General features: G+C 41.0%; 1 protein-coding gene across 5 annotated transcripts in view; it reads right to left on the reverse strand.

Annotated features, from left to right (window-relative positions):
* Window positions 1-25,630, reverse strand: part of MLH3 (MUTL protein homolog 3) — a 71,842-nt gene that overhangs the window by 41,745 nt on the left and 4,467 nt on the right. For all 5 annotated transcript variants that reach the window (XR_016077452.1, XM_088889940.1, XM_019199367.2 and 2 more), the window contains exons 3-4: window positions 4,434-4,485; window positions 4,259-4,306 (exon numbers count right to left, since the gene is read on the reverse strand). Coding sequence is in view for 4 of the 5 variants with exons in the window: in XM_088889940.1 (XP_088746066.1) it covers window positions 4,259-4,306; window positions 4,434-4,485 (100 nt within the window). In the remaining variant the exon portion in view is untranslated. The remainder of the gene's footprint in view (window positions 1-4,258; window positions 4,307-4,433; window positions 4,486-25,630) is intronic.

Here is a 25,630-nt window from a genome sequence, read left to right on the forward strand (position 1 = left end):
CCTAGCATACTGCAATCTGAAAACCCATCATACGAACTGTACTACACCTCTCATGTATTCCATAACAGAAAATATGCATAAAAAAAACTTTACCTCATCGCCTGAAGGCCAACCACACGAAGGAATGAGACACCACTGCACCACATGTACCAGCCCTAATTAGGGCTTAGAAACCACAGCAACCAATCACCAACGACACAATCGAAGGCATAGGAACCTCCAAGGGAAGAGGGTGATCACTCCTTTTCAGCCCTTTTCCCAGTCTCCAACTCACAGCTGAGAAACCCAAGGGAAACCCTAGTTTGAATGCGCAGAAGACAAAATTCTAGCAAGTCTGATTTGTTTAATGTGGCTCTGATACCATGTTGAAGTTCGACCTGCCCTAGAATTCTGTCTTGTTCGTTGACTGTAAAGTAAAGTAAACAGCAAGAAGTAGGAGAGGAAAGAAGAAGGAAGAAAAGAGAGAAGGTCTAGTTCGAATTAGAGAAAAAGTTCTCCCTAGATTCGGCCAGACTTGTTATTATATTATTAACTTATTGGAAAAGACTTAAGTGCCCTTATTTAAGTAAGAGGCACTCGAACTAACATAACAATACACATCAACATTCTCAACAAGTACAAAGACCGAAATACCCCTTCACTAACACCACTAACAGGATGCCCACGTTCATCCTTGATGGTCATTCTCCGTTTCAGGTCTTGGTTCCCGCTTTGTCTCCGTTTCCTCTTACGTCGAGGGTATTTGCGTGTGTCTGCTTCGTCCATAATCTGGGTCCCGGGAATGACAAGTTTGATGCCAGTTCTCTTAAGTGCATCTTCCTTGGCTATTCTCGGACCCAGAAAGGGTATAGGTGTTACAATCCTAGTTCTCGATGGTCCTTTGTGTGTGCTGATGTCACCTTCTTTGAGTCTACTCCGTTCTTTTTGGGGTCCGGTGATGCTTCTTCCTCCTCTTCCACTTCCCGTTGTCGACCCTCTTCCCTTGGTTCCAGTCGTGACCAAACCCTTGCCTCCGGTGCCACCACCTGTTGAACGCCCACCTATCCGTCATGTGTATACACATCGCCCACGCGTACCAGCTACTACTCCTCCGGCTACATCTCCGTCGATGGATCCGGCACCAGACCCGCACTCAGCATCTGAGCTTGACCTCCCCATTGCTTTGTGGAAAGGTAAACGCACTTGCACCCTTCATCCTATTTCTAATTATGTTTCACTTACTCACCTTTCCACTTCCCATCGCCAATTTGTCACCTTGTTATCATCAGTTGTTGTCCCTAAGGATGTCCAGGAAGCCCTTGCCTCTCCAGGGTGGTGCCGAGCCATGGAAGAAGAACTCTCTGCCCTTCATCATAATCATACTTGGGACCTCACTGCTCTTCCTCCTGGGAAGCAAGCTGTTGGTTGTAAATAGGTTTATACGGTTAAGTATCTGCCTGATGGAAGTGTTGAACGCCTGAAAGCGCGATTGGTTGCAAAAGGGTACTCCCAAATATATGGTATTGACTACACAGAGACCTTCTCACCGGTTGCTAAGATAGGGTCAGTTCGTGATGTGATCTCTCTTGCAGCCATGTATGAGTGGCCACTATATCAGCTTGATATCAAGAATGCCTTTTTGCATGGTGACTTACTCGAGGAGGTCTACATGGAGCAACCTCCAGGGTTTGTTGCTCAGGGGAGGATGGTAAGGTGTGCAGACTAAGGAAGGCTATATATGGGCTTAAACAGTCTCCTCGAGCATAGTTTGGTAGGTTCAGTGAGGTGGTAAAGAAGTTTGGTATGAAACAGTGCAAAGTTGACCATTCTGTATTTAGTCATGACTCTCCGGGAGGAAAAATACTGTTGGTGGTGTATGTAGATGATATTGTTATTACTGGAAATGATAACATGGGTATTGACAGGCTGAAGACTTATCTACAGGATCATTTTCAGACAAAGGATCTTGGTAAGCTGAAATACTTCTTGGGGATAGAGGTAGCAAGATCCAAGTATGGTATCAACCTGTGCCAGAGAAAATATGTGCTTGATTTGCTGGAAGAAACAGGCTTGTTGGGTGCCAAACCCGCTGAAACACCCATGGACACAAATACCAAGCTAAGCAGTGATATGGGTGAAGTGTTTGAAGACCTTGGCAGATACCGACGACTTGTGGGCAAACTGAACTACCTAACCATTACTAGACCAGACATCTCATTTGCGGTTAGTGTGGTAAGCCAGTTCATGCAGAAACCTCCGATTCCTCATTGGAATGCAGTTCTGAGAATTGTGAAGTATCTAAAAGGGGCTCCAGGTCGCGGTCTGATATACAAGAGTGGCGGAAAACTTGAAATAGAAGGGTATTCTGATGCTAACTGGGCCGGTTCTATGTCTGATAGGCGATCTACTACAGGCTATTGCACTTTCCTGGGAGGTAACCTGGTGACATGGAAAAGTAAGAAGCAGACGGTTGTGGCAAGAAGCAATGCAGAAGCAGAATATAGGGCTATGGCCCACACCGCTTGTGAATTAGTGTGGCTAAGGAACCTTCTACAAGAAGTAGGGTACAACATCAACACTCCAATGAAGCTCTATTGTGATAATCAGGCTGCAGTTCATATTTCCTCTAATCCGGTGTTTCATGAAAGAACCAAGCACATTGAAGTTGACTGCCACTTTGTAAGGGAGAAGGTGCTGAATGGAGAACTAGACACTACACATGTTAATACAGGAAATCAGTGGGCTGACTTATTTACAAAAGGCTTGAGTCGGGGAAGAGTGGACTACATATGTAACAAGCTGGGAGTATATGATATATACTCACCAGCTTGATGGGGAGTGTTAGTGTAGGGGTATTTCTGTCTTTTTACCGAGATTAATGTTGCTGATCTGTAATGTTGTGTTGGAACTAGTGCTCCTAACTTAAATAAGGGCACATATGTCTTTTCAATCAATTTTAATAATATAAGTTTTGTCTGGCCGATTGGGAGAAGGTTAGGTTGACACTTCCAGTTCGAACCAGAATTTCCCCTTCTCTCTTTCTCTCTTTCTTCCACCTTTCTACCTCTTTCTACCTAACCGATCTCAGACAGATAGAATTCTAAGGCAGTCCGAATCATAACACAAACCAAACATAGCCTTAATTACTAACATCCTCAGTGTTTGACCATTAATTCCCTCGATCATTGTATAAACCTTCTTTACATTCTTCACCTTCTTACAAGGCCCAACAGCAAATACCCCCCCCCCCCCCCCTTCAGCCTAGCAAAAATTTGAAACCTGAACCATATGATGCCTTTTGTTTCTTCAAATTGTCTTACTGCATTTGGAACCCCCTCAGAAACCCGTGAATCCATTTGGATACCATTGATCCTTTCTAGTTCTGTCACCACATTTTTCTCAACAGTCTTTTCTGCAACCTCCTCATCTTCCTTTTTATCATAATCGTCCCCTTCCACACCAAGAGCTTCCAGACTCCCCTGAACATCCTTTACCCTAAGAGAAGCTTCCTCTGCTTCAATATCTAAATTATCTCCTTCCTTTGTACACTCGTTCATAGGCATTTTATATTTCTCTTCCAACTCTTTGAAGGTTCTCCAAGCAAATTATTCTTATGGGCATGATGACCATTTTTATCCAGCTCAAAATTCTCTTTAGATGTGGTGTTAAATCTTAGTTTTCGTTTGCATAATATATTATTTGGTTGATCAATTAGACTATTTGCACTTTCTACGAATTTAAATTTTACTTGAACCTACACTATTATGTAGTTTTAACACTTCAAATCTACAGGGCAACTTCGCAATGTGTTATTTTGTATAGAAGCTTAGTTTCTTGGCTTTGTTTGATGGTTTCAAACAAGATAATAATCTAAAAGGGTGTATCTATGCTTCTTTTATCATTTCATAAAATATCATTGCATATTTCCACATACTTCACAATGTTTCCACCACATTTAAAATTATTATAATATTTCCGTACGAATTCCCAACATGTTTCCTATATTTGGATGACTAATATTTCCACCAACACTGACATTTAAACCTTGCAGAACATAATGTGGACCAAAAGATACCATCTGGTCTTAAATGCATACACAAGAGAAACTCTGTAAAACAAGTGTTGACTGAAAAAAAGGAATCATTAGTTGAGAGCAAATCTAACAATAAATGCTTGCAACAAGCTCATACTCAAGCCTAGACATAGGTAGAGACTCATAGAGAAGCATAACCACAAGAGTTCTGGCAGAAGAAATTGAAATAATATAATGAATGGTTACCATTTCTTTCTCCCAACAGCACCAATCCATCACGAGTAATTCCAGATCCTACAAGTATGCACGTAGGATGGAAAAAAAAATAAATAGGAAATTAATTTAAACGCACATGTCCCAGCAAAAGATTAAAAAAAAGATCTAGATAATTATGGCCAAGATAACCAGGATTATTACTCACCATCATCCTCTACTTTTACATAGCTTGTCCCAACACCTATAGATACAGTTATCTGAAACCAAAAACAAGGCAAAAGAAATAGCCTATTTTAGTCCCAAAAATAACAGTTACCAGCTACCTATCTACATGCAAACACATGCAGACAAGTAGATATTATAAACTCTAAGAACCCAGGTAGGAGAGAACAAACCCAACTATATGGTGTCAGGTAAGGGGAAGAACAAGATCATAAATAGTTACTTACTACTGAACTAAAGTACCTAATATAGGCGGTATTAAGTATGAGATAATGCTGTTTCTTCTTAAAAGTTACATTAGTCAAAGATATGGAGAAGGCGAATAGGCAAACAGGAAAGAGATCTTAAAAGTGGACGATTTTGCAAATACTCCAAGAAGAAAATCATTCATCAAGCCAGGACAGAAGGAAGCAATACAATTACATTGGAAGACCTGTTGAAAGAAATCGACAATGAATATCAGGATGGTGGTATAGTATGGGGTAAAGAATGTTGTCAGTAAGGGTTTTCATTGTTGCCAAATATCATATCTGACTCCAAAGCATAGTTGTCAAAGCGACACCTAGGCAACTATGCTTTGGAGCCTAGGCGGCTCGAAAGATTGAGATGCTAGTTGAAGGGCTTTGCTATTCAGTGTGGCTGGCTTCATCCCATGAATCGGTGCTCTGGAAGGAGGCTCGTAGGGAGGGAGATGAGAAGAAGTACTGCATGGCAAGAAGGGATTGGTTGATTCAAACAAGAAAAGATCTTTCACAAAAATGGGAAAACCAAGACTGGAGAAGCAAAAGGGTAGCACTCAGGGGGTGGGTTTTATGCGTGTGGGAGCAGTGAACAGCCTGGAAGGTGGCAGGTCTTTTGCACAGGTTGTAACCGGCGCCAACTTGACCTGTTTGAACAAGGAAAAGGAGCCGGTCCAAGGAAGAACTGGATCTAGACCGGATAAAACCAAACCGAGTGCGTGTGACTCTTTTAAAAGTCACGTGAGGCTGCAGTGGCTTAAAAATGGGCCAGAGCCAAAGCCCATTCGAAAAGTCTTGGGTGCGATTAAAGGCCTTGGGTCAGCGGGCCCGATCCAGTGGTTTAAGAAGGCGCGTGAGCCTTTAGTAACTCAGGTGACTGGGGACACGACTAAGATAGACAATGTTAATGGTCTATCTTCGTCCCCAGTCGCGAGACAAAGGGGGGAACGTGCGCAGCGCCGAAAAACAGAGAAGTTGCTCGACTTGCGGTGGGTTTCCCGACGAAGGCTGAAGGAGCTTAGCCCCCTGCAACGTTCCTCAGAGAAGCCGAAGCCAAGTTATGTTAAAGGAAGACCTGAAGAGAAGAACGACAAGGATGAAGGCTGGGCGCAGTGCAGTGAAGGTGACGAAGACTCAGAGGACTGTTCGGTTGATGGTACTAGCTTGGGCAGTGTAAACGACGAAGGCAGTTGCGCTGGAGGTGACGTGGATGAGTGGAATATTGTAAGATTATTTCAGGGTGACGAAGGCAAGCGGTACAACCCGTTCCCAAGACCTCAGAGTGTGCAAGGAGGATCAGAAGGGGCAGACCGGGAGAACCGGAAGCAGAGCAGGAACACACCATCAAGGGGTGAACCAAGGGTAGAGTGGAAAGATCACCAGGGTGACCAAAGGACAGAAGTACTTCCCGACCAACTCAGGGAGATAAATTTTTACCAACCTCTGGAACAAGACAGAGAGGCAGGGAGCAGTCTTTTTCCAGCTTGTCCATCAGTCCCAGGTAACCAAGTGATTTCGGTTTGTGCTACTAATGTGTCTCCAGTGTCTTTGGTTCTAGATTCCGTTCCTGCTCCATGTCCTGTAGCCCATGATTATGTAGCTGAGCCAGCAGAAGGGAGAGACCGGAAGGAAGGAAGGTGGGAAGGTGCCGGAAGGAAGGTTTAGGTGTGAAAAAGTCTGGGAAATTATTGAAAGAGTGCTTAAGGAAGTGGAAGGAGAGCTGATCTGGAGAGGGGAAGGGGAGGTAGGAAGAGGGGAGGGGTTAGTGGAGAGGAGGGTAAGGAATGAGGGTAGAGATGGAGAGGACTACGAGGAGAGAGCAGGGTTGGAGGAAGGTAATAGGAAAGGGAGGGTGGATGGAGAAGAAAGAGTAGAGGTGGGACCAGAGGAGAGGAAGAAGGGGCAGGTAGATAGAGATGGAGGGGATCCTGTAGGAAGGGTAGGGCTGGTGGACTCGGTGAGAGAAGACATGTTAGCAGAATTTGTAGGGAAGCTAGGTGCAGATTGAAAGATCTAAATGTGCTGAAAGAAAACTTACAGAAGAAGAAGGAGAAGATCAGAATAAAGAAGAGGAGATTGAGTGAAGTAGAGAGATTGAAGAGAGATGTAGAAGGTGATAAGAGGCTCGGGGTAAAGGAAGACAGGAGGAAAGGGGAAAGTAGTGGTAAGTGGCAAGGGGTTCACCAAGAAGCGGAATGAAGATTCTTAGTTGGAATGTGAGGGGAATTGGGAGTGCAAGGAAGAGGGCGACAATAAAAGAGGTAATCAGACGGTGTGACCCAGACGGTGTGACCCAGACATTGTGCTGCTACAAGAGTCTAAGAGAATGCAGTTTAATGATAAATGGGCAAGGAGTGTATGGAAAGCTAGGGGAATTAGCTGGGTGGCTGCTCCCTCGTGGGGTGCTTCCGGGGGGGATTGTAACAATGTGGAAGAAGGATGTAGTGGAAGGTCTGGAGGAGTTGATCGGAAAGTACTCGGTGTCTCTGAAGTTTAAGCAGCAAGAGGATGACTATACATGGGTGCTCACAAATGTTTACGGACCGAATGACTATAGAGAGAGAGAGGAGTTGTGGGAGGAACTGGCGGATGTTAGAGGGTTGTGGGATGGGCCGTGGTGCACGGGTGGGGATTTCAATGTGATCAGATTCTCGGAGGAGTCCAATAAGGTTAACCAAAGGGTGACAAAAAGCATGAGGAAGTTTAATAGTTTTGTGGATGCCTTTGAGCTTAAAGAGATTCCCCTAGCCCATAAGACGTTTACATGGTCAAACCTCCAATCTAGACCCATTTGCTCTAAACTGGATAGATTCCTGTTCTCTTTGGATTGGGAAGAACATTGGGGAACCTTGGCTTCTAGAGCTCTCCCAAGGGTGACCTCAGATCACTGGCCCATAGTATTATGTAAGGAGGAAAGAAGGTGTGGAGGTCCTACCCCCTTTAGATTTGAAAATATGTGGTTACGTCATCCAGGGTTTACTAACAAAGTGAGGGAATGGTGGCATGAATGTAATCCACTGGTGGATTGGGAGGGGATGAGATTTCATAAAAAACTACAATTCTTGAAAGCAAGAATCAAGGAGTGAAACTTGATGGAGTTTGGGAGGATAGAAGAAAGAAAGGGAGATTTGATGGATAAGATTAAAAGCCTTGACTCTAAAGAAGAAAGGGGAGAATTTGGAGAGGAAGACAATGATCTCAGGAGAGATTTGAGAAGACAGCTAGAGGATTGTCTGCACAAGGAGGAAATTAGTTGGAGGCAAAAATCTCGATGTAAGTGGTTGCAAGAGGGAGACAGAAACACTAGGTATTTCCATTCTCTAGCAGATGGTAGGAGAAGGAAGAACTTTATCTCCAAATTGGTAGTAGATGGAGTCGAGTTAGTACAACAAGAGGAGATTGCCAGGGTCTGTGTGGAGCACTTCAAATCTATTCTAAGAAGGCCTGTAAGCAGAAGGGTGTGGGTAGAAGGTCTGGACTGGCCAGATGTGGGGGTGGAGAACAGGAGAAGGCTGGAAAGAAGCTTTACTCTAGAAGAGATCAAGGAGGTTGTGCTTTCTATGGATAGAACAAAAGCTCCAGGGCCGGATGGGTTCACAATGGCTTTTTATCAGGATTGTTGGGATATCGTGAAAGATGATCTCTTGCGGGTGTTTGAGGAGTTTTTCAGGAGAGGAATTATCAATCCGGGTGTGAACTCTACATTTATAGCTTTAATTCCAAAAAAGAAAGATGCATCCCACCCGAAGGATTTTAGGCCAATTAGCCTGGTTAATAGCTTGTATAAGATCATTGCAAAAGTGTTGTCTATGAGGTTGAAGAAGGTATTGTCCGATATCATTGCACACTATCAAGGAGCATTTGTGAGTGGGAGACAAATTATTGATCAGATTTTAATTGCTAGTGAGAGTGTGGAGAACTTTAAGAGGGATAAGAAGAAGGGAGTGGTTTGTAAGTTGGACTTGGAAAAGGCTTATGACTTGGTGGACTGGGATTTCTTGAGGAGAGTTTTGACTAAATTTGGGTTTGGGGCTAGATGGTGCAAGTGGATCATGGGTTGTGTCAGGAGTTGTCATTATTCAATACTAGTGAATGGGACAGTGGTAGATTTCTTTCCAGCCAGTAGGGGTATAAGACAAGGAAACCCCCTGTCTCCTTTCTTGTTCATTCTAATTGCGGAGATTCTGGGGAAACTGATCCACAAAGCAGATGATAGGGGCCTCATTAGAGGCTAGAGAGTTGGGAGGGTGGAAACCCCCCTCACTCACCTACAGTTTGCTGATGACACGATTCTATTTTGTGAAGGCGGTAATGTGAGCTTGATCAGGAACTTGAAGTTGGTGATACAACTGTTTGAGCAAATGTCTAACTTGAAGGTTAACCTCGGGAAAAGTTGTATAGTGGGGGTGAACCTGGAGGAGGGAGAGCTAAGGGAGAGTGCTGAACTGTTGGGGTGTGAAGTTTCGGGGTGGCCGTTGAACTACTTAGGGTTGCCATTAGGTGATAATCCCATGCGAGAGAGCTTTTGGAACCCAGTGGTGGAAAGGTTTGAAAAAAGACTGGTATCCTGGAAAAAGAACTACCTCTCTCGGTGGAAAAATTACACTAATTAAGGCCACGCTTGCTAACTTACCCATCTTTTTCCTATCGGTGTTTAAAATCCCAGTGAAGGTCGCTAATAGATTAGAGAAGTTTATGAGAGATTTCCTGTGGGAGCCAGGAGAGGAGAAGAGGAATCACAGAGTTAGCTGGGAGATAGTGTGTAGGAGTAAGTCTTGTGGTGGTGTGGGGCTTGGGAGTATCAGGAGAAGGAATATGACTCTGTTGGGGAAGTGGTTGTGGAGGTTCCCTATGGAGAAGGAGAAGCTATGGGCTAAAATAGTGGCAAGTATACAAGGGCTAGAGGACAATGGATGGGATGCTGGAATCAGAGCTAGGACCACAAGCAACTCTCCTTGGAAAGCCATTCATGACCTACTACCAGTTTTCTTCTCTAATATCAGGTATGACTTGAATTCCGGTAATTCCATAAAATTTTGGGAACAAACCTGGGTGGGGAGCGCCCCTTTAAAGGATCAATTTCCTTCTTTGTATGCTCTATCTAATTTGAAAAATGAGCCGATCTCGTCTTTCATCACCCTGTCCTCTTCCACTTCTGGGATTGGGTGGAACTTGGGTTTAAGAAGGGATTTGAGGGACTTAAACCTTGATAATATTTCGAGCCTTATTGCACTTCTTGATAATGTTGTCTTAGACCCCACTAGGGAGGACTCTAGAATTTGGACACCTACCCCCAATGGCATCTTCTCTTGTGCCTCGTTCTTCAAAGTCTTAAGTTAGTCCACCAGTCCTACCTTCCCCCCTTTCCCTGTTGGTGAGGTTTGGTGCAAAGCAATACCTCCTAGGGTTGGTAGTTTTTGTTGGGAAGCCTATCTAGAAAGAATTAACACTGGTGATCTACTCCAAAAGAAGAGACCCAATACTTGTTTGTCACCTCAGTGGTGTGTTCTATGTAAAGCGGATGGGGAGACTGGTTTTCACTTACTGGTGTCTTGCCACTTTGCGAGGTCAATTTGGGATTGGGCTTCCTCCTTATTTGGACGCAGTTGGAATCCCCCATCAGACTTGCAGGGCCTTTTCTCCCCCACCTTTTTCAGGTGGCGGATAAAAAAGGGGAAGGATAATGTGGAGAGGACTAAGGGCTGCAGTATGTTGGACATTGTGGGAGGAAAGAAACTCCAGGATATTCTCAGAAATCCAAAGAGGAGCAGCAGATCTAAAGGCTATCATACATATTAGGGCGGTATAGTGGCTGAAATATTTGAAACTATTCACAGATTACACTGTGGATGACATGTTGAGAAAGTGGGGTGAAATTGCAAATTGCACACAGACCAACTCAATAATGAAAGTGGTTTGCACTCCCCCACCTAGAGGATTCTTGAAATTAAACGTTGATGGATGCAATAGGGGAAATCCGGGGCAATCGGGGACTGGAGGTGTTTTTAAGGACGATAATGGGGTCATCTCTGCCATGTTCTCAGGCCCAATTGGAGTGGGTGACTCCCTTAGAGCTGAGATCCTTGCAGTTATGGAAGGAGTCCGAAAAGCTAAGGAGTTGAACATCAAGAAACTCATAATTGAAGGGGACTCAGAGGTGGTGATAGGATGGCTGTCTAGAGATCAAAATGGGTTATGGAAGTATAACAATGAGAGGAGGAAATTCATGTGGCTGGTGCGGGAGATGGAAGTTAAGACATGTTGGGTTAAAAGATCGGCTAATTCCCTAGCTGACGGTTTAGCTAAACAAGGGGTAGAAAGGAATTCACTGTTTTGGGCCAAGATGTAACTTTAGTGTATTCTTTTCTCTTTTTCTTCTTTTTTCTTTCTTTTATGAGGCTTTTAGTGACTCTTGGAAGATAAGTGTGTTTATCTTCCTCCTGTAAATTTTCTACTGATGATTAATGAAAGTGTTATTGATCAAAAAAAAAAAAAGCGACACCTAGGCGATAAGGTGCTCCCGGAGGGTCGCCTCGCTTAATCAACATGTATACTGCCTGAACGCTCAAAGACCTAAAAACTTGAATTGATAAACATGAAAGAACTGAAAATTTTATCCAATCAACTAGTGTTGATCATTTTCATCATCAACAGCAGCAGCAGCAGCCCCTCTATTTTCTTTTCTTTTCTTCTTTTCCTAAGTCAAAAATAGAGGCTCAGACCCCTCTATTTTCTGAAAAATTCTTTTCTTTCTTTCTTTTTTTATGAATATGTTGATTTTCTATGTTTCAAATGAAGCTATTATGCTTTTTATAAAGATTATAGACAATTAATAGTGGAAGATGGTTGCTGCTTGCTATGGAACCTAAGGAATTACCCTAGGATCCACGGTATTATTCATTAAAGAAAAAACATCACCTAGGTGACTAGGCAATAATTAATAGTGAAAGAAGGGCTTTATTTATAAAAAAAAAAAAAAAAAAAAAAAACCATTACCTAGCCTCGCCTCAACACCTTGAAAACAGTAGTCAATCAAGACTACAATCAGTTTTGAATTCGAAAGCAAAAAGGAAAGATTTCAGAAGAAAAGAAGAAGAAGAGAGGGAGAAAAAGAAGCACACAATGGGTTTTAGAAAAGAAAGAGAGGGTTGATCTTAATGATCTGCCGACCCACTCTTAATATTTATATATGTTGACTAATTGTAAAAGGGCTGAATTGCCCTTATTGCTTACATGGCAAATAAACTAATAATAAAGCCGAAATAACAAGTTGTAACAACAAACTGAAATAACTACCAACTAACACTGACATGACTAACAAAAAAACATATGCTATGCTGCCATACGAACACAGTGGGGACCGCAGCAGTGGGGTCCACATCAGTGTTCTCTACAAAAACTATGCCTCTAGGGTCTATTGCCTTACTTTGACAATCATGAAATACAAAGATAGCTTAATGTTTGGAGCAATGAGCTCACATGGTTACAACACTTTCTTCTAACCCTCCAATAAAACACAACATGCTATCAACCAAATCTCCTGGTTTTGATGTATTTACATAGTCACAACACTTGCGATCCTCTAATAAAACACTGACATGCTATTACAAAAAAAAAAAAAAAACAAATTATCTAGTGAATGCATCCTACTATTGCTACCCTAAATGACACACTAGAAACCCACCAGCATATGAAAAAATAAAGATTGCCTCTAGGGTCTACTGCCGTACTATGACAATTTAAAAATATTAAGGTGAGCTAACATGTTCAGTGATTAGCTCAAAATGACCATGACACTTTCATACAACCCTCTAACAAAACACAACTATGCTAAAAATCAAATCACCCAATGAGTACATGCCTTTTTCCTAACCCAAATGATACAAAAAATAACCCATGAACGTGAAAAAATAGAGACTACCTTTAACCAAGGATCAAAACCTTGCAATATATCGGCCCATACCAGTCGATGCATATCGTATCGACAGGTCACCAATACTCTAAATAAGGCTAAAGTCTCTTTTGGGCTTTGACCAGTTTCAGGGGGTATGCAGGCCTAAAATCAACCCCTAGCCAATTTGGAGAGGAAAAACTAATAAAAAAAAAAAGGAGAAAAGAAAAGTTATGGCCAGTTGAAATACCCAATACATAGGTTAGGTTCATGCGTATTGATACTCTCTAAAGTTTACTACCTTACTATGACAATCAAGAATTGCCAAGGTAGCCTAACATGTCTTGTGGTGTGTTTGCATGGTCACAGCACTTTCTTGTGGCCTTCCAATAAAGCACTAATATGCCATCAATCAAAAGAAAAACCAAATCACCTAGTGAGTGCATGCCTAGGTGGTTAGTTTTGACCAGTCCACATGGTCACAAAACCTTTTTGCAACTCTCCAATAAAACATAGGCATTCTATCAATCAAATAAAAGATGAAATTACCCAATGAGTGCATGCTTGTTGTTGCTACCACAAATGATCCATAAACTACCCGCTATCACATGATAAAATGGAGACTAACTCTAAAATCCCCCACCTAACTAGAAATATCAAGAAATACATAGCCTAACATGTGGAGTAATGAGTTCACATAATCATAACACTTTCTTGTGGCTTCTAAAAATACCCAAACATGTTGCAAGTCAAACAATAAATCAAATCACCTAGAGAGTGCATGCCTGGGTGATTTGATTTTCAAGAGTACACATAGATGCAACAATTTATAGTGACCATCCAATAAAACACAAATATGTTACTATCAATCAAATGAATAAGCAAATAACCCAGTGAAGGCCTGTATGCTTTTGCTACACCAAATGATACAAGAACAACCCACTATCATATAAAATAGAGACTACCTCTAGGATATACTACTTGACTATGACAATCAAGTAATACCAAGGTAGCTTAATGTGTAGAGTGACACCTAGGCAATAAGATGCTCATGGAGTGTCGCGTCACTTAATTGCCAAGATATTTTTTACACAGTGCTGTTGGATATTTAATATTCTTAACTTTTTGAGATTATAATAATAAAATAGACATTATTAAACTAAACTATTCAGTTAATTTTCCAATCAACATATATTGACTTTCCTCTATCCCTTCTTTTCTTTTCTTCTTTTCCTAGGACAAAAACAGAGGCTTAGCCACTCTATTTTCCAAAATTTCTTTTCTTTCTTCCATATTTTTCATAAATATGTTGATTTTCTATGTTTTAAATGAAGTTTATACATTTTTTATGAAGATTATAGACAAGTAATAATAAAAGATGGTTGTTGCTTGCTATGGAACCTATACCCTAGGATTAATTGTTTTATTCATGTTAGAGAACAAAAGCCTATCTAGGGACCTCACCTAACAACCTAAGCTTTTAGGTTGAATTGTTCCTTGCCATGGTATCAAAGCCAAGGTGACCAAGTGGTCTAGTGTTCAATCCTTGTCACCCCCATTATAGTTAATTGAATTTCAACACAAGGTATGGGTGGGCATGTGTTTGTCCACACTTCAAGCCCAAGGGGCTTTCGTGTGAGGGGGCATGTTAGAGAATAAAACCTATTCATGGACATCAGCTAATAGCTTAAGCTTTTAGGTTGAATGGTACTTTGAGAATTCAAAAGAGCCCCATTGCCTAGGTGACAAGGCAAGCCCCTATCGCCTAGCCTTACCTTGGTGACTTGAAAACTATGCTCCGAAGAGGCTTTTGAGGTTAGTGATAGTGAGATGTCTCTTCACTCATCAAGGAAAGTGGGTGGGCATTGTTATGAGTAAATTGGGTGTAGCTAAGTCAAAGGAGGGTGGCCTTTACAAAGAGGATGGGATGAGGAAAAAAAATTCTCTTCATAGGAGAAAGGGGAGTGAATACAATCAGGCGGAGATTTTGATAAGGTTGAGAATTATTTAACAGTGGATGTGAAGGGGGATGCCACATGGATGATGAGAGGGAATGAGAGGTTAGTAGTCGATTTAGACTAAAATCAGTCTTGAATTAAAAAGAAAAAAGGATGAAAAATTGAAGAGAAGAAGAAGAGAAGAGAGGAAGAGAAGAAGAAGAGAAGAGAGGAAGAAAAGAAGTACACGAAGAGAGTTTCAGAAAAGAGAGAGAGTAGGTCATAATTTCTGCCGACCCTCTCTTAGTATTTATAACTATTGGCTAACTGTAAAAGGGCTGAATTGCCCTTATTGCTTACATGGCAAATAGAATAAGAAATAACTAATAATAAAGCTGAAATAACTACCAACTAACATTGTCATATCGAACAGAAATATTGCTGCCATACAAACACTGTGGGGCCCACATCAGTGGGGTCCACATCAGTGTTCTTTACACTCCCCCTCAAGTTGGGAATAGATATTTGTCATTCCCAACTTGCATAGATCTGCCTCTAACTTCTTCCTTGGAACAGCCTTGGTGAGAAGATCTGCAAGCTGCATGCTGGAGGTGGTATATGGAAGACATACTTCTTGAGATGAAACCCTTTCTCTGACAAAATGTCGGTCTACTTCAATATGCTTAGTTCTGTCATGTTGTACCGGATTATGAGCTATATTAATAGCAGCCTGATTATCACAATACAGCATTAAGGGCTTCTCATAAGCAATACCCAACTCCTCAAATAGTGATTTCAGCCACACCATTAGCCATGCACCTGTATTCAGCTTCAGCACTAGAACGTGAAACAACACTTTGCTTCTTACTCCTCCAGGAGACTAGGCTACCTCCTACAAAAGCACAATATCCAGAGGTAGACCTTCTATCATCAATACTCCCAGCCCAATTAGCATCTGTATAAACCTCTATCTTCATGTGATTATTATTCTTGAATAACATACCTCTACCTGAGCACCTCTTCAAATATGCTAATATCCTTTCAACTACGAGTAAGTGAGTAGTCCTAGGAGAGTGCATATACTGACTGACAACACTGAGTGCATAACTGATGTCCGGTCGTGTGAGACAAAGATAGAGGAGTTTTCCAACTAACCGCAGGAGCATAGCTTTATCTTCAAGTGGCTCTCCACCCTCTGCACTGATCTTGTGATTTTGTTCAATAGGTGTATTTGCAGGCTTAACACCTAACTTTCCAATTTCTTCCAACAAATCTAGAACATACTTTCTTAGGGAAACAAAAATCCCATGTTTAGATCTAGCTACCTCAATACCCAAGAAGTATCGTAGCTCTCCCAGATCTTTCACCTCAAATTCTTGATGGAGTTGTTTGAAAGACTCAATCTCACCATTATCATTCCCTATCACTACAATATCATCAAAGTCAAGGAAGAGTCCACTCTCTTAATGAACAATGTATGGTCTGGCCGGGCCTGTAAATAGCCAAACTTTTCAAGGGCTTGTCTAAATCTATCAAACCAAGCTCTGGGGGACTGTTTTAGTCCATACAAAGCTTTATTCAACCGGAAAACCTTCTTTCCTGTGTCTGCATCATAAAATCCAGGAGGCAACTGCATGTAGACTTCTTCCTGCAAGTCTCCATTGAGGAAGGCACTTTTGACATCCATCTGGAACAAGGGCCAAGAGTAACTGGTTGCGAGGGGCAATAAAACTCTAATAGTGGTCATCTTTGCTACTGGAGCAAAAGTCTCCAAGTAGTCTATACCATAAGTCTGAGTAAATCCCTTTGCAACTAACCGAGCCTTATACCTTTCAATGGAACCATCAGCATTATGTTTCACAGTAAATACCCATCTACATCCAACCAGTTTCTTCCCTTTAGGCTGGTCAACTAGCTCCCAAGTATTATTTCTCAGAAGAGCATCCATTTCAACCTTCATTGCATCTTTCCACTCAGGAACTGACAAGGCCTCCTGCATTGTTCTGGGGATAGGAATATCAGCAATAGATGCGAGGAAGGACCTGTAAAAGGGGGACAAGTGATCATAGGACAAGAATTGGGAAATGCAGTGGGTTGTGGATGTGGTGCAACGCCGTTTGCCTTTACGGACTGCAATGGGGAAGTCAAGGTCATCCAAAGGAGGTAAGGGCTCAACAGTGGAAGGTATCTCAGTGGAACCCGGATCCGATAAAGGAACTGTAGTACCTGGATCTGGATCCACATAAGGAACTGGGGCTGGCCTGGACTGCTGATGACCGAAAACAACATACCTCCACCGCCTGCAATAGACTCACAAATTCCGGCACCTCTGACACCCCTCCCCACTGCATCCCTCATCACTCAATGGAACAGGTAAAGGAACTTCTGATGAGTTAACCCCACACTCACTACTCTCCCCCTGAGGAAAAACCCTAGGATAATAGGGTACATCCTCGAAGAAAGTGACATCCATAGAGACAAATCTTTTCCCAGAAGTGGGTTCATAGCAGCAATATCTCTTTTGAGTTTGTGCATAACCGAGAAAAATACATTTGGAGGCCTTAGGATCAAATTTAGAACGATGAGGTCAAAGAATCTGAACAAAGCAAGTACAACCAAAGGTTTTAAGGGGAACAGTAAACAAGTCTTTATCAGGGCATAGGAGGGTAAATGGAGGCTTAATGTCAAGAACCCATGAAGGAACTCGGTTAATGAGATACACAGCTGTAAGAATAGCATCTCCCCATAAACGAATAGGCACATTGGAGTTAAACATGATGCTTCTGGCCACCTCCAATATGTGCCTATTCTTCCTCTCAGCAACCCCATTCTGTTGTGGTGTATGAGGACAAGTACTTTGGTGGATAATCCCATGGTCAAAGCAAATAGGAGGCTATTTGGTTGACAAAGTATTCTTTCACATTATCGGATCTGAAGATTTTGATTTATACCCCAAATTGGGTTAAAATCATCTGATGAAAGATCCGGGTCAAAGTAGGAACCTCATCTCGAGAACGCATAAGGTAACCCCCCCCCCCATAGCAATGATGTGATAAGGACCCCAAACATCGGTATGCACAATATCAAAAGGATTATTACTTCTTTTATTACTCAATGAATAAGATGTTCTACAATGCTTTGCAAGCTCACAACTCTTACATCTCAAATTGGACATCTAAACAAACTCAAATAAATCAGGAAACAAACTCTTCAAAGACCGAAAAGATAAATGACCCAACCGATTATGCCAAAGCATAACCTGACTAACAGACTGAGAAACAAAAGACTTCCTATCTTCACTATCTTCCCAATGTGAACTCTCTCCGAGCAGATAGATCCCATTCGTCTCACGGTCAATCCCAATCACCTTCCTTGTCTCCGAGTCTTGAAAAACACATCGGTCAGGGAAAAAGGTTACTGAACAGTTCTAATGTTTTGTAATGCTACTGGCTGAAAGAAAATTAGTATTAAGCTTAGGAACATGCAGAACTGAAGATAAGGATATGGCATTAGACAACTTAATGTCTCCCTTGCCAAAAATGGGAACAAGGGAATCATCAGCAATGGACACCTTATCTCTGCCAGAAGATAAGTGATAGGTAGTGAACAGTGATGGCAAGCCAGTCATATGGTCAGATGCACCTGAGTCTATTACCTAACAATGTTCAGTGTTACCTGGATCTGAAGCATGATAAGTTGAGGCCCAAATACCTGAATGAGCAAAAGCTGATGTGGGAGCTGATGGTGGCTGAGATGATTGAGCTGAATTGCCAACTTCCTTTTCCAACTGAGTCAGGGCAGCCCGGACAGCAGCTAGGGTGTCTAGGGGCGTGCCTTTTGTGCCCGATGAGGCACAATCAGTATTAATAGCCATATTAGCATTACCCCTTTTGTTCCTGAGTTTCGCTGGGACTAAATGAGGGTGCAACTTCCAACAGGTGTCTTTAGTATGCTTGGGTTTCTTGCAATGTTCACATACTAGATCCCGCTTGTCTTCCTTCTTTATATCCCTCTCCGTATCACCCCCGAACTTAGGTTTGGCTGCTGCCAAGGCTGGTGGGAAGGGCTGATGCTGCATCATAACCTTTCTCCTAATCTCTTCACTGTGCACTAAGGACTAGGCTTGTGAAAGGGTCACACTGTCTCTTGTCAGTAGTTGTCGTCTCACAATATCATACTCAGGATTCAGACCAGGTAGGAACTCAAAAACCCTATTAGTCTCAACCTGCTTTCTATGAGTCTGTGCATCCTTCTGGCTTTCCCACTCAAGTGTTTCTAGGTGGTCAATTTCATGCCACAAAGATTTCAATGTAGAGAAGTAAATCAAGACTGGTTTCTCTCATTGCTTAAGGTTGTTAACCTCACATTTCAATTCATAAGCCCTAGCAACATTAAGGGGTTGGGAGTAGGTCTCTTTCATGACATCCCAGATTTCCATAGCTCTTTTCGCCCACAAATAGTTCCAGTTGATATGCGGCAGCATAGAGTTGCACAACCATGTCATAACCAAATAGTTCTCCTGAACCCATTTGGTATAGGTTTGGTCCTCCTTAGATGGTTCTTTCACATCTCCCAACAAGTAGCTCAGTTTTCCCCTACCCCCAATGGCCATCATGGCCGATTGAGCCCATTCTAGGTAGTTTGATCCATCGAACTTAACTGTTGTAATCTGAAAAGTATTCTCGAACATGTTACCAGAATTGCTAGTCCCAAAAACACCTTCCCCTTGACTCTTGAACTCCATTCTTGATCAAGAATTAATAAAAAAAACTTTTTTAATTACTGTAATAGGAGAAACAACACCCAAAACAATTTATAACAGCCAGCCTAGTTCTTCCAAAAAACACAGAAAACAGAATTCTGAATGAAACCAGTTCAAATTCTGATCTGAAACAAATAACAGTTCTGAATTTTAGGGTTTTCTCTCAAAACCCTAAAGAAAACACAAAAAATTCTGAAGCTGCACCTCTCAGACTAAACCAAGATTATCTTTTCTGAATCGAATCACAAGAAAAAGCTTACTTTATGAAAAAATCCCTGGCCGCCACCTTCTGGTTGATGCAAATCCTTAATCTTGAGGATCCAAAGCTTCTTCTGATTCTTCCTGACTACTGGAACTCTCCCAGACTTCTACAATCTCTTTAGTAGCAGCCGCACACTACCAGTAACCTCCAAGAATCAGCCGATCCTCCTTCCTTGTTGAAAAACTTCCAAACCTAGGTGGTTCTCATGCAGTCGGCCCAATCAGACTAGCATAAGAGCTCCTAGGTCGGCTCTGATACCAAGTAGTCGATCTAGACTACAATCAGTCTTGAATTAAAAAGAAAAAATGATGAAAAATTGAAGAGAAGAAAAAGAGAAGAGAGGAAGAAAAGAAGTACACGAAGAGAGTTTCAGAAAAAGAGAGAGAGTAGGTCATAATTTCTGCCGACCCTCTCTTAGTATTTATAACTATTGGCTAGCTGTAAAAGGGCTGAATTGCCCTTATTGCTTACATGGCAAATAGAATAAGAAATAACTAATAATAAAGCTGAAATAACTAACTGAAATAACTACCAACTAACACTGTCATATCTAACAGAAATATTGCTGCCATACGAACATTGTGGGGACCACGTCCACATCAGTGTTCTTTACAAGGTTTTTCTGTGGTTTTTGAATGGTTGGAGGAAGGCTTTAAGGAGGTTATAAAAGGGTTCCTACATCATTAAGAAGGTGGGAGCAGTTTCGTCAAGGGTGAGCGGATATTGAAAGTTCAACAAAACGATTCTAGTGAATCTTTTGAAGATTGAAGGGTAGGGTATGATTTAGGGGACATGTATGAGGTGCCAATTGGAATGATAGGGGTAGATGGCAGTGTTGTCAGTAGTTCTTACTTTCTTTTTTTTTGTTTTTTTTTTTTTTAAATGCTGTTTATAGTTGAAATGTTGAATAACTTAAGAGAATATTATTGACTGGGAAGATGAGAGAAGGGGTGGTACTGTTTCTAAATTTGTCATGGCTCAGGGTAGATCTCCTTTTCATACGCATGTTGTTTCAGAGTCCATAGAAGAGGTTGATAATTACATTTGTATAGAACTCATCCAATGATAGAAAATTCAGATGAAATTGATAAAGATGATAGGGGCAATCAGGCAAATATGGATGATACAACAAAAACTCAAACATAGACCAATGAAAACATATGGCTAAATGAGGTTCTTATAGTGAATAAGAAAATGGATATAAATGTTGTGGTTAAAAAGTTTGGGTTGCAAAAAATTGGGGTTGTTCTTTAGAGGTGGAGAAGAATCTGCAAGAAAAATGTTTTTAGAACTAAAAGAAAGAGATAAATTGAGAGCAACATTGTAAGACTTGGACCATTCACAGAACCAGAAAGGCTGCTAAGTCACCGTCAAATGGTCCAACTGCTGGGTCAACCCAGTGACCCATGATGCCATATTTATAAAATATAAAATTATTATAAATCTTATGACAAATGTATAAGAAGTGATCAGATGGTTTTCGCCTTGGTTTTGATCAATATAGATAATGAAGAGACAAAAATACAATAATGGATAAATGGTAGTGTGTTAATCTATGCAATGGAGGTTACTCATAAAAAATTTAAAAAAAGAAATCTATCCAATGGAGAAGTGACATGTTCAAAACTTCAAATACCATCATTCCCACTTTAAGATCTAAAAAAAGAAAAAGAAAAGCGATCTGGGTGGATCAACCCAACTAGTTTTCAACAATTCCCATGGGTTTCTGCTGGGTCATCAGTTTTTCAGGAATTTGAAATATACATTGTTCTAAAAAAAATTGGAATGGCAACCAGTTCCCATTTTCATGGCCCAACCATCCGGTCTTGTCCAAGTCTTAAAATGTTGGTTGAAAGTTTGAACCCAAGTTGAATTTGAAATGGTGGGCCGTTATTTCAGATATTGATAGTTAAGTCATAGGTGATTGGAGGGGAGAGGAAGTTTCGGAGAAGATCCTTCTTTAGCAAAGGGTGGGTGGCTGATATTCATTAACTTTGATTAGGTAATGGCTATTTATATTGTTAAATGGGTCAATGTTCTATTGGGTTTTGCTTTAGAAGTGGTTTAATTGTGAGTAAACTCTAGCCTTGATTAGGAAAAGGTCATGTTTAAGAATTTTACATCTATCTTGGTGTTCACAAGATTATGTACTTCTGGGCACTTCTAGATTCTATGGGAAATTTGATGAAAAATACAGACTAATAATGCTATGTTATTATGTTCGTTTTAATTGACATGTATACAATCACTTCCCCAAAGTCTATAGTAACTACTTCTGTGGTTTTGTCAATATTTTTGTTGTTTTTGGAATGATTAAAAAGGATTCTTGGTCACTTTTGGCCACAATAAGCTTCATAAAAATTTGATCAGACAATTGTTGACAAGATTAGGGTATTTGGGTCTACTACTGTAATTGGGTCAGATTCCTCCATCCGAATCCAATTTGATTAAAGAAATACTTGCCAAATTCATCTCAAAATATGATTGGAGCTAAGAGTGTCAGATCAAACTTGAATTTTAACAAGCTCCTTAGATCTTTGGGTCTAATTCAAGCCCTACATGCTACAGTCTGTAGAAATAGTTAGTAGCTACGAGTGTGAAGTTCCATACCCACACTAAGGTTCTAGTGTGCATGGTTCCATACCCACACTTAGTTATTTTCTTTAATTCTTTTTAAGTTGGGCCAGCTGGCCTTATCCTAGTTATGATTTGTTTTATTCTAGATAGGATTAGAGTTTGCCTTTTTTTCTAAGTAGGATTAGATTGTCTCCTATTCTTGTAAGGAAACTAAACTATATAATGAAGTTTATGGGGCGGCAGAATTATCAACCGAACCCCTTTTTTCCTCTCTTCTCTCTTTTCTTCTCTCCCTCTTCCATTCTTCTCTTTGAAGCCTAGTTCTTTTCTTTTCTTTTCTTTTCTTTTCTTTTCTTTTCTTTTCTTTTCTTTCTCTAAATTGCAGTAGAACAGAAATCTACTAGCTTTCTTTCAAGTTGGTATCAGAGCAATTGGCGAGAAAAACTAGGTTTTTTCATGTAAGCCTGATCTAGTTGGCTACATGAAAATCCATTAGATCAAGATCTCTGCAGTAGCTGCCTGGTTCTTAGAGGTTACTGGAGTACTGAAGACTGCCCAAGAAGGTGAAGATTCTTGGAGAATTATCCAGTGACCAGGAAGAATCAGAGATCAGATTTGATCAAGGTAGGGTTTCAAACCAAAGTGGACGATCAGAGTTCTTTTCTGAGAAAGAGTTCAGATTTGGTCAAGGTTAGGGTTTCAAACCAAAGAAGACGATCAGAGTTCTTTTTACTGAGAAAGGTACAACCTTTAAGGTAACTCGATCTTAGAAAGAAGTTATCAAGATTTCTTATATGATCGGAATTCTTTTTCTGAAAAAGGTGCAACCTTTAAGGTAATTTGATCTTAGATAAATTTCTTTTAGCAGCAGCATAATGAATCTGAGATTACCTTGCTGTTCTTTGCTGATCTTGACCTAGGTTTCTGGTGTTTTGACTAAAGTTACAGTTTTGAGAAGAAATTATCGACTGAAATTAAGTTCTGGTTCTTATTCTTTGCTGAGATCAGTTTCTGGATTGTTCTCTGTTTTTCTTGGTATTTCAGTAGAAAATTAGTTTTCTTTAGTCTTCTTCTTGGAGTTTTGTGACCTATTTAGTATGGAAAAGGTTGGAAGTGAGGTGAAAACGCAAGGAGAAGGTTTTGGGACTGGTAACATGACTGAAAATTCATTCCAGATTACCACTGTTAGGTTTGATGGAACAAATTACTTGGAATGGGCCCAATAGACAATGATGGCCATTGGGGGTAGAGGAAAATTAGGGTATGTGACCAGAGACACAACGAAACCAGCCAAGGAGGATACATCTCATCCAAGATGGGTTCAAGAGAACTACTTGGTGATGACTTCGCTATGCAACTCTATGCAGCCTCACATCAACCGAAACTACCTTTGGGCAAAAACAGCCAAGAAAATCTAGAACAGCATGAAGGAGACTTATTCTCAACCTCTTAATGTGGCTAGAGCTTATGAACTAAAGTGTGAAGTAAACAACCTCAAACAAGGGGAGAAGCCAGTCTCAGTGTGTTTTGCTACTCCGAAATCCCTTTGGCATGAAATTGATCACTTGGGACTATTGAATGGGAAAGCCAGAGGGATGCAGCAACATATAGAAACTGATTGAAACAAATAGAGCCTTTGAGTTCCTAGCCGCTCTAAACTCAGATTTTGATATTACAAGACAGCAACTTCTCACTAGGGAGAGTGTGACTCTATCTCAAGCCTACTCATTAGTCCACAGCGAAGAGAGTAGGAGGAAGGTGATGCTATCTTTTCAGCCCACAGAAGTAGCCTTGGCAGCAACAAAATTCAAGGTTGGAGGGGAGAAGGAAAGGGAAGTTAAGAAGGAAGACAAAAGAGATATTTTTTGTGATCATTGCAAGAAGCCCAAACATAGTAGGGACACCTATTGGAAATTGCATCCTCACCTAATGCCAATTAGACTTAGAAACAAGAAAGGGAGGGCTAATGTAGCAACTATTACTGACAGTGCATCTTCTTCCAGCACAAGGACCACATCTTTGGATGCCTTAGCAGCTGTCTGGGCTGTATCGACACAGCTAGAGAATGAAGTTGGCATTTCTGGATCTACATCTCAGTCTTCAGCTGCCACGCCTGCTCATTCTACTTCAGCTCTCGCTCATACAGGTACAAGAGCTACCACATGTCATGCTTCTGTCCCAGGTAACACTAGACCTCTCTGGGTAATATATTCAGGTACTTCAGACCATATGACCAACTTATCTACTTTGTTTAGCACCTATTGTTTATCCTCTGGGAGAGACAAAGTTTCTATTATTGATGGCTCCCTTATGCTAATTTCTGGCAAGAGAGACATCAAATTGTCTGACGCCATCACCCTATCCTCAGTTTTGCATGTTCCCAAGCTTAGTGCTAACTTACTTTCAGTTAGTAGTATTATTAAAAATCAAAACTGTTCAGTAACATTTTCCCTGATCGGTGTGTTTTCAGGATCTAGAAACGAAGGTGATTGGGATTGGCCATGAGATGAATGGAGTCTACCTGCTTGAACATTCATAAGGGAAGCAGAATGAAGTGGGGAAATTGTTTGTTTCTCAGTCTTGGAGTTAAGATTATGCTTTGGCATAACCGCTTAGGTCATTTGCCTTTTGGGTCTTTGAAGAGTCTTCTTCCAAACTTATTTGAGTCAGTCGAAGTGTCTAGTTTGAAGTGTGAAAGTTGTAAGCTTGCAAAACACAGTAGATCATCTTATCCTTTGAGTAATAAAAGAAGCAACCTTCCTTCTAAAATTGTGCATACCGATGTTTGGGGGCCATATCATACTCCTACCATGGGGGGGTACAGATATTTCTTGTTATCTGTTAATGATTATACCTGTTTCTCATGGGTTTATCTTATGCACTCTCGAGATGAGGTCCCTTCTCTGACCCAGGCTTTCCATCAGATGGTTCTAACCCAATTTGAAACCAAGATCAAAACTCTTAGATCCGATTTTTTTTTTTTTTGATCAAATAACAATTTCATTAAAATTCATTAAATCAACAAAAGAATAATTACAACAAGGAAGACAAACACTCTTATCTTCCGAATACAACTTAAGCCCTCAAGAAAAGAAAAGAAAAAGGAGAGGAAGAAACAATTAAATTACAACTTAGCCCAAAACATTGAGTCCCATTCTACCCCTTGTTTAGCTAATCCATCAGCTACAAAATTAGCTGATCTTTTAACTCAACTCATCTTATCTTCCATCTACAGCAAGAGCCACTTAAATTTCCTCCTCTCACTGTTGTAATTCCATAAGGCATTGTTGTCTTTATTCAACCACCCTATCACCACCTCTGAGTCCCCTTCAATTATGAGTATTTTTATATTCATCACCTTAGCTTTCTGGACTCCTTCCATAGCTGCCAAGATCTTAGCTCTAAGGGAGTCACCCACCTCTTAGATCCTATAATGCCAGGGAATTCTTTGCAAAACCCTTAGCATCCTATCTCCTTGATCATGGGGTCATTCATCAGAGCACCTATCCTTG

Source organism: Nelumbo nucifera, chromosome 6 (assembly GCF_055504915.1).
Source record: "Nelumbo nucifera cultivar China Antique chromosome 6, China Antique-T2T, whole genome shotgun sequence".
Taxonomy (NCBI): domain Eukaryota; kingdom Viridiplantae; phylum Streptophyta; class Magnoliopsida; order Proteales; family Nelumbonaceae; genus Nelumbo; species Nelumbo nucifera.